A 10,359-nucleotide genomic window follows, 5' to 3' on the forward strand; every position below is an offset into this window, starting at 1 on the left:
TACGGGGGATCTTTGTCTTGTGTTTTGGGGGTCATCCAAGGGGGGGGGGGGGAGAAAATTGCCTGGGGCCGTCATTGTATCGCGCCGTCGTCACCGCAGCAGCAGCAGCAGCAGCAGCCTGCCATTAGCCAGCCTCATTAAGGTGTCAGACTTAGCAGCAGTGAGTTGGTGGGGGGGGGGGGTCCCCCGGAACCTACCGCCGTCCCCTCCCACACACACATACCACATACACCACACACACACACCCACACATACCACATACACCACACACACACACCACACACATACCACACACACCACACACACACACGCATATCACACACACCACACACACACCAGACACACACCACACACACACACACAACACACACACCCACACCACACACACACACACCGCACACACACAGCACACACCACACCCAACACACACACATACCACACACATACCACACACACCACACCACACCACACACACACACACACACCACACACACCCCATACACACACCACACACACCACACACCCACACACATACCACACACACACACCACACACTCCACACACACACATACCACACACACACACCACCACATACCACACACCACACACACACCACACACAGATATCACACACCACACCACACACACCACACCCCCCCCCCCCCACACACACATCCCCCACACACACCACCCCCACACACCATAACCCACACCACACCCCCCACACACACACACACCACCCCACACACACACATCACCCCCCACACACACACATCACCCCCACACTCACACACATCCCCACACAACACACATCACCCTACACACACACACATCACCCCCACACTCACACACCATCACCCCACACACACACATCACCCCCTACACACACACACATCACCCCCCCACACACACACACACCCACCACCCCCCACACTGGCCCGCCGATGTTATCACTTTCCGCGCTGGAATTTACAAATTATGTCGCGAGGAATCCTTTAATTCGCGTGGGGTTAAGCGCTCGCTCGCTCGCTCGCGTTGGCGGTGTCCATCACCTCCTCCTCGGTACGCACGAACGTGTGGGAGACCCTCCCTCCCCCCACCACCACCCACATCCACCCACCACTCCCCATTCACCCACCAGCAACCACCACCACCCCCATTCATCCACACCCACCACCATCCACCCACCACTCCCCATTCACCCACACCAACCACCACCCCCATCCACCCATCACTCCCATTCACCCACCACCACCCCCCATCCACCACCGCCCCACCACCACCCCATATACCCACCACCACCACCCCCACCACCACACCACCACCCACCACCACACCCCATCCACCACCGCCACCCACCACCACCCCCATATCCCACCACCACCACCACCACCCACCACCACCAACCACCAACAAACCACCACCAACCACCACCCCCACCACCACCCCCATCCACCACCGCCACCACACCACCTCCATATACCCACCACCACCACACCACCACCCACCACCACCCCACCACCCACCACCCCACCCACCACCACCACCCACACCACCACCACCACCCATACACCCACCACCCACCCCCACCACACCCCCACCACTACCACCACCACCCCCACCCAACACATTTTTTTGTTCGGGAAAAACAAGCGAGTCGCCACCGTGCCATTATATCAATTACAGCAAAAACGTGGAATTACTGGGGGATTTCACGAAACGCCGCCCGCCGCCCATCAGCCAACAATTCGAATGTCACGCGCCAGGCTGCCACCGCTGCCGCTGTTGCCGAGAGAGAGTGGTGGCGCAGCGGTTAGCGCATCGATCTGTGGAACCCACGGTGTCCAGGAGATGTTAACTACCTCGCCTGGTATGCAGGAGGTCGTGTGTTCCACCATCCTCATCATCACCACGGTGGCTAGGAGATGTTAACTACCTCGCCTGGTATGCAGGAGGTCGTGTGTTCCATCATCATCATCACCACGGTGGCGAGGAGATGTCAACTACCTCACCTGCTATGCAGGAGGTCGTGGGTTCGATCCCGACCCTGACGCCTGCTGTATATTTGGAGTCTGTGTGTCTCTCTCTCTCTCCCCCGGTGTTCGCGTGGATTTGGTTTCCCTCCACATTTAGAGTCAACGTCACGCGTTCAGAGTATTTGGGCTGCTATAAAAAAAAAACAATTGTCCTTCCGAAAAAGAGCGATACAGCTCAGCGGCCTTACCTGGTAAAATATAAAAGCACACAACACTGTTTAGTCGTAGTAAATAGTCATAATTAATGTTTTTAAGTCTGTCCTTTGGTCGTCAGTGACTGTCCCACTCACCACGTGTCTCTGTGTCTGTGTGTCCGTGTCTGTCCATCCATTTGTCCACACACCCCGTGTGGACATCCGTTGGCCTACCCACACGCCATGTCCATCCATGTACCCGTCTGTCCACGTGTCCCTTCTTCCACGTGTGTCTGCCCGCGTGCGTCCATCCGTCCGTGTGTTCGTCCGTACATGCGCTTAACCAATCACCACGTCTGTGCGTGCGTCTGTCCCTGTCCGCGTGTCCGTTTTACAACGTGTCTGTGTGTGGTCCATCCATCCACGTTTCCTCGTGTCTATCCGTGCGTCTATCTGCCTGCGTGTTCGTTTATCTGTGTGTCCGTCTGTCTGTGTGTGTGTCTGTGGTGTGTGTCTGTGTGTGTGTGTGAGGCCATCCATCCATTACCTCAACTACCGCCACGTCCGTCCGTGCGTCCGTTCACCACGTGTGCGTCTGGTCGCGTGCGCGTCACGTACCCGTCCACCTGTGCGTCCACGTGTCCGTCCATCTCGTCTCGTGTGCGTCACGTCTACCTGTGCGTCCACCTGTGCATCTACGTGTCCATCCATCTCGTCTCGTGTGCGTCACGTCTACCTGTGCGTCCACCTGTGCGTCCACCTGTGCATCCACGTGTCCGTCCATCTGGTCGCGTGTGCGTCACGTCCACCCGTCCGTGCGCGTGCCCGCCGCCGACTTTCCCCGCCGGCCACAGAAACCCTTCCTGGAGCTGAAGCTGAGCGACACTCTCCGTCGCTCGCGCCGTGCCCCGGGCCTCGACTGCAGCGAGGCGTCCAACGAGTCGCGCTGCTGCCGCTACCAGCTCATCGTCGACTTCGAGGCGTTCGGCTGGGACTGGATCATCGCGCCCAAGCGCTACAAGGCGAACTACTGCTCGGGCCAGTGCGAGAACATGTTCCTGCAGAAGTACCCGCACACGCACTCGTGCAGAAGGCGAACCCGCGTGGCTCCGCGGGTCCATGCTGTGCACACCAAGATGTCGGCCATCTCTATGCTCTACTTCAACGACCAGCAGCAGATCATCTTCGGCAAGATCCCCGACATGGTGGTGGAGCGATGCGGGTGCTCATGAGAGAGAATGAGGAGGATGAGGGAAGAGGAGGAGGAGGGAGGTGAGAAAAAAAAAACGGGGGAAAAAAAAAACGAAAGACGCCGCCGAGACTGAGAGATGGGAATGAGGTGGTGGTGGGTTTGGGGGGGGGGGGTGCGAGGGGGGCCGGCGTGGGGGGATTGGTGGAGGGGGGGGGGGTCGCGGTGGTTATTTTCTCCCCCCACGCCGCGAAATTTTTGTCGCCCGGCGCCGGTCGACACGACGATGACGATGTTAGCTGGTATACAAAGAAGTTTTAAAAGAGGTGGTTAGTTTTGGTGGGGTTTTTTGGGGGGGGGAGGCGGGGCAAGAGGGGGGGGGTGTTTGTTGAATTTTGTACATTGCTGTTGTTGTTGTTTAATTTGTTGAAGCGGAGGTCACGGGTCAGCCCCGAACGGGTCACGTGGCCCGCCACCAAACGGCGGCTCGCTCGGCGGATTGTAACGAGCTCCCTTGGTGCCCCTGGAATCTCCCGAACCTTCCCTTCGACTGCTATTTCTTTTGCGGGATGGGTGGCACGGGGTGCTGGAGGTGGGGAGGGCAGGGAGGGAGGGGGGGAGTTTATATATATTATCTTTTGTTTTCGAAGCGGTCTCGTCTGCTGCTGCTACTGCTGCGAAGTGGACGCCGGGCGTGGAACTCCGACGACGACGAAACGAAAATTCAAATTTCGTATTTTTTTGAGTTTTTTTCGGGCGTTTCGATTTGGCTGTTCTTTACAAACAGGTAGCATGGGCGCGATGAAAATGCCGGCCGATTTGGTGGGGTGGAAAGAGGTTTCAGATTTTTCTCGATCCGTCTCCCGCAGAGGCATTTATTCAGAATCAGATCCTTTCAGCAAGCAGAGTGTCCTTATTGAGACGGGTGGAATTCGATGACCCTCGGAGCTTCTTGTTTTCTTCACAATGTTCACTAAATCGAAGCCGTTGTTTGGGATGTTAAGAAAACAAAATACACGTACATATATAATTGTGCTTAAAATAACACGCCTTCTTTGGCCACTCTGTATGCCCTGGCCGCGGCTGAGTGTGGGCGTAATGGGGGGGGGGGGTGGGGGAGGATCATGTGAAGAAAAAAAACTAAACCCACACACACAAAATCACGGCGCGGCTTGCGCCAATTTGCCGAAGTACGTTGGTTGCCTGTCCGTGCGATCTTCCGCAAAACGGTCAAGTTAGAAGAGAGACACGAGAGGACGTCCTGACTCCTGACTAGGCACCTCTCACATCGACGTACAACGGACGAGTCCGCGGCTCTCGACGACTCTGGCGCTGGGGGTGGGTGCGAAACGACGTCTTCCAGAGCGGCTAAGGACGGTGGCGTATGACCGACCTCTGCCTTCCCCGCTCCCGTGAAACAAAAAAAAATCCAAAGTCCGGTCTGTTCGCACCACCCTTAACCGCACGCAGCGTGGACCTGTAGCGTGACCTTGGGGCCTGGGGGAGGTGGGTAAATAAAAACTCAGGGGGGTGGGGTGGGGGGATGGAGGGGGTGGGGGAGCACGACGACACAGGCAATGTTAACCTCTCGTCCCGTTCCGATGACGTACGCAGCTTGGCAGGCCGTGCGCAGCAGCCGTCGGCGCCGAAATCTCGCCCGGTCGGACTTTCTTTTTTTTATTTAGAGAGGCGTAGCAGCAGCTGCAAACAGCAGCAGCAAGCAGCAGCAGCAAGCAAGCAGTAGCAGCAGCAGGCAGCAGCAGAAGCAAGCAGCAGTAGCAGCAGTAGCAGCAGCAAGCAGCAGTAGCAGCAGCAGCAAGCAGCAGCAGCAGTAGCAGCAGCAGCAAGCAGCAGCAGCAGTAGCAGCAGCAGCAAGCAGCAGTAGCAAGCAGTAGCAGTAGCAGCAGCAGCAAGCAGCAGCAGCAGTAGCAGCAGTAGCAGCAGCAGCAGCAGCAGCAAGCAGCAGTAGCAGCAGTAGCAGCAGCAGCAGCAAGCAGCAGCAGCAGCAAGCAGCAGCAGTAGCAGCAGCAGCAAGCAGTAGCAGCTGCAAACAGCAGCAGCAAGCAGCAGCAGCAGTAAGCAGTAGCAGCAGCAAGCAGCAGCAGCAGTAAGCAGTAGCAGCAGTAAGCAGTAGCAGCAGCAGCAGTAGCAGCAAACAGCAGTAGCAGCAGCAGCAAGCAGCAGCAGCAGTAGCAGCAGCAAGCAGCAGCAGCAAGTAGCAGCAGCAGCAAGCACTAGCAGCAGCAAGCAGCAGTAGCAGTTGCGTTTCAAAGACGTCGTTTCTCACCTCCCAGAACCGTAAGCGACGCGACCGCCTCGCCACTCTACGATGGCTGGCGCTGAGCTGTGCTGCCTGCCCGCATGGCCTTGGGGTCTCCTCGTGCCCTTGAAGGCACGGGTACGAGTTTTGCCAGTGCTCAAGCATCCTTAGAAGAGAGTAACCCTTGCCACGCGCCCCTCCACCCCCCTACGTCTTGTCGTCACATCATCGCCGGGGTGTTAGACGTCTCGACGGCAAATGTGGCATCGTGGGAGGAGCGCCGTCTCGCGCGGCGTCACGCGCGGGATGTGATCCGCTCAGCGGAGGTGCTGACGACAAAACAAACGAAACACAACAACAGCAACACAAGGAGCCATAGATGAGATGGCTGGGAAAAAAATCCCAACGCAAGTAAGCAAACGCGAATTAGCGGCGTAAACGTCACGTCGCTCAGATTGCAGTGGTCAACACATTTTTCTGGCATAAGGTATTCCAACGGTTCATAAGGTAATTTTGGGGTGCTGATTCTAAATCTGGCATCAGTTTTTGTCTATCACATCAGGTTTTTGAGATATTAAATATTGCATTTTCAATAAAAACTGCAGAAGAAAATATTAAATAAATGTTGATATCTACATAAAATGATGTTATAAACACACTATCCTAAAAATACAGCACCATCATTTAACACTAAAGCAGTCACTGACTCGCAACAACTTGCAATCATAAGTGACGGAGTTCATTTTGGGTAAAATCAATGAAAATGGGGTATGCCGATAGCATAAAATGAGATGTGATAGAGCAAATCTGAGATCAGATTTGGAATCGGCACCCTGAAATTAGTCTAAAACAGCTGCAAAAGTCCAGGCCAGAAAAAAATGTAATTTTTTTGTTGACCAGTGTAATCGAGACACCAACGCCACCCACCCAACCGATCCACGGACAGCATTTTTACCGCGTGTTTTCCGAATTATAAGATGCCCAGGAGTTTAAGTTTTGCTTTTCTCCCCTACCGCCCTCCCCCCCACCCCCCCACCCTGTATTTTAAAACAAATAGTCGGGCGTGCATCTCGACTATTTGTTTTTATCTTCTTGGTTCTTTCGGTAAAGTCACGTAGAAGGGAAATAATAAAATAATAAAAAATAAAACATAAAAATATAATTAAATTTCGATTTAAAGCTTTCGTGACTGCAGGGATTCATCTTCTTGGTTCTTTCGGTAAAGTCACGTAGAAGGGAAATAATAAAATAATATAAATATTAAACAATACAAAATTCTCACGACGTTTCGACTGCAACACAAGCAATCGTCATCAGGTGTGAAATCCACAGCAAGAACATTTGAAACAAGTAAACCCGTAAAAACAAAGTTTTTCACTCTAAATCCTTTATATGCGTGGCGGCTAGAGTCCTCTCGTCTTCTGGCTTGAGATGGCTGCCACCTATGCGTCAGATGATTGTCTGCCACCATTAAGCAATTGGTAATTAAATATTTAATTGTTTTCCCTAAACAGTGTAAAATTTTGGAGAAAAAAAATTCACGAACATTAATTGTCTCGCACAACGAAAAATATCAGCTCGATTGGATCACGGAAGTGGGTTAAAAACGACCGAAAGATTTGCACGGTCGTAATCAAGCAAGCAAGCAAGCGAACTTAATATAAAGGATTTAAAAAGTGGCGGTTTTTCCTAACGTCAGCACCACGGACAGCAATTTCACACCTGATGATGATTGCTTGTGTTGCAGTCGAAACGTCGTGAGAATTACGTATTGTTTAATTTATATTATTTTATTATTTCCCTTCTACGTGACGTTACCGAAAGAACCAAGAATATGAATCCCTGCAGTCACGAAAGCTTTAAATCTAAATTTATTTGTTTCCATTCAATTGTTCAAAATCTTCTCGAGGACATCGCTACCCCACCTCTCCCTGCCCCCGCCTGGTCGAAAGCAGCCCGTTCGTAATCATCGACGGTGAAGGCTTTCCATCGCACCGTATTCACCCGACGAAATGACCCCACCAACGTTTGAGGTTGCGACAACACCTTCCCCCGGAGTGTCTTATAATCACGGTTTATACGGCGATGACGACACCCTCCCTCGATAGTAACGCCACCCATAGCGGTGTGCGAGAAAATTCACTCCTCGCCACCGGGGCCGGTTTAAAGTTCCCTTCCTCGTGTGCTGGCCACGGCCAAGTTGGGGATTTTATCGGCGCTCGAGGCGCCTACCGCGAAAGTCACGCGGCGCGTTTGTCCGCGACGATGCCTCCACACGTGGCCGGACCAACAAGGCCACTAGAAAATCCCCAGGAGTTTGGCTCGCGGTAGAATCCGACCCCTTGAAACGGCGTCTCTTCGCTCAGGATTCAAGAACCCGTGCCCTGTGCAGGAACGAAACGGGCTGACAACTTTTTTTTTGTTGTTGTGTTGTTGAAGTTCTTCCAGAGGGGAAGTTTTTTTTCTGTTGGTGTTTCTTCTGTTTGCTGCAGTTGTCGCGTTTCATGTGGACGGTTATTTGAGCGCGCCAGATGAATCCGTGCCATCGGCAACCTCTTCCAAGTCGGGCTGGAGGGCGCTACTTTTTCTCTTTTCACATTTTATTTTTTCCGCAGACACCCACACAAATTGCGCCAAACATGGCTGGCTCGTGCCCACCGGCGTGCGGCTTGGTCGGCTGGACTAAAAAAAATGGGAGAAAAAAAAAACGGCGCCGATATGTTTGCCAAAACGCGTTCGCTTTTGCGAGGAAATGCTCTGCACAAAAAAATATTGTGATAACAACACCGCCACAAGCTGGCACGTTACGACGAGACCTCTCTGCCGACGTAATCACTGTACCGCCCCCCCCCTCCCCACCACAGAGGCCCGCGGTGGCTGCCAAGGGAGCGTCTTGAATCGAGTCACGATTTATCGAAATTGTGGGTGGGGTGGGGGTGGGTGGCGGCGACGGCGGGGGGCAAAATGTACGTTGAACTTCTTTCGCGCCGTACGTAGCCAACCGTGCAAATCGGAGGTGCGGGTGGAAGTACAACTAAACACAGCAAGCAGTTCTAGGAAATGAGTTTTCAACCTTGATGATTCAAAAGTGCATAGGCACCCAGCGGCTTCCTAAACTCAGAAGAAAGAGAGCGTTCCAGACGGCCGCAGGAAGCGCGTCTGAAAGCGCCGCGCGATGCGGTGAGGCCGTCTTTGTTCGATGGCCGAGCCAAAAGCTGTCGCTGCTGCTGCTGATGATGCTGCTGATGATGATGATGCTGATGATGATGCTGCTGATGATGCAAATATAACCGGAGTTTGCATGAAGATGGACGATGGGAGGGGTGGATTGCAGCGCTTGAGCAGCGCAGGCGATTGTGGTGGATCGAGTCCCTGCCACAGGGTGATTCAGTGTTGTGACCAGCAGTGTGGTGGTTGGTGGTGGTAGTGGTGGTGTTCGTGGTGGTGTTCGTGATGTCCTCACTCAAAGTGGGTGGAGGAATCGAGCGAGTGAAGTTGATGCTTCCTGCTACAAGAGAAGAAGTGAAAGAAGAAAAAAAGACGTTTGCCCGAGAATGTTGAAACGTCTTGCGGTGCTGCTGTTCAACGCTTTAGCCACGAAGGGGCTACGCATTGTCACTGCCTGCCTGGAACGAGGAGGGGGGGGGGGTACGTTCAGGGCCACGATGCATCCTGCGAAGCTAAAACAACTACGAGCAGCCACTTGAGTGTCGATGTGCGGCGTCGAGATCTTAGGACCCGCCCGACACCAAACCGGGCACGCCATCGATCAAGGAAGGGGGGGGGGGTGGGGGGGTGTTGAGCCCACGCGGTCTTCCCGGGGGCAGAGCTGCTAGCCGAGCCCCCCCCCCCCGTGGCCTCATCACGGGGCCTACCAGTGCGGCTGCCTGCCACGGCCCACGGCCGCGAACCGTCGCCACGAGTATCGGCAAGCCGCGATGCGATCCCCCTGTGAAGGCGGGGGAGGGGGAGGGAAAGAGGGAGGGGAGGGATGTTTGGCGAGCCGACTTTGGCCGCAGCGTTCCCGCGCGGCACGCAACTCGGAATTCGGGGACGGTTCGCTGGCACGGTCACCCCCAGCACAGCGGCGCACGCTTGGCACCAGCGGCAATGGTGGTGGTGGCAGCAGTGGCAGTGGTGGTGGCAAGAGCGGTAGGTGGTGGCATCAGCGGTAGTGGTGGTGGCATCAGCGGTAGTGGTGGTGGCACCAGTGGTAGTGGTGGTGGCATCAGCGGTAGTGGTGGTGGCACCAGTGGTAGTGGTGGTGGCACCAGTGGTAGTGGTGGTGGCATCAGCGGTAGTGGTGGTGGCATCAGTGGTAGTGGTGGTGGCATCAGCGGTAGTGGTGGTGGCATCAGTGGTAGTGGTGGTGGCACCAGTGGTAGTGGTGGTGGCATCAGCGGTAGTGGTGGTGGCATCAGTGGTAGTGGTGGTGGCATCAGCGGTAGTGGTGGTGGCATCAGTGGCAGTGGTGGTGGCACAGCGGTAGTGGTGGTGGCACCAGCGGTAGTGGTGGTGGCAGCAGGGTAGTGGTGGTGGCATCAGCGGTAGTGGTGGTGGCAGAAGTGGCAGTGGTGGTGGCAACAGCGGTAGTGTGGTGGCAGCAGTAGCAGCAGAAGCAGCAGTGGCAGCAGCGAAAACGGCGGCAGTGGCAGCAGCAGTGGCAGTGTAGTGGTGGGCAGCAGTGGTGACAGCAGCAGCAGTGGCAGCAGGCAGTGAAGCAGCAGCAGTGGAGCAGCAG

General features: G+C 54.8%; 1 protein-coding gene across 1 annotated transcript; it reads left to right on the plus strand.

Moving 5' to 3' along the window:
* Positions 1-3,023: 3,023 nt before the first annotated feature.
* Positions 3,024-8,536, plus strand: LOC133340085 (growth/differentiation factor 11-like; the record flags this gene model as incomplete). The annotated part of the gene is given in 4 exon segments (XM_061548150.1): positions 3,024-3,249; positions 3,252-3,297; positions 3,299-3,441; positions 8,483-8,536. Coding segments are annotated over 3 exon segments (375 nt in total), but the record flags the coding sequence as incomplete, so codon positions are not given.
* Positions 8,537-10,359: the final 1,823 nt, after the last annotated feature.

This window comes from Lethenteron reissneri, unplaced genomic scaffold, assembly GCF_015708825.2.
Source record: "Lethenteron reissneri isolate LAM-NWPU_2019-01 unplaced genomic scaffold, ASM1570882v1 scaffold_727, whole genome shotgun sequence".
NCBI lineage: Eukaryota > Metazoa > Chordata > Hyperoartia > Petromyzontiformes > Petromyzontidae > Lethenteron > Lethenteron reissneri.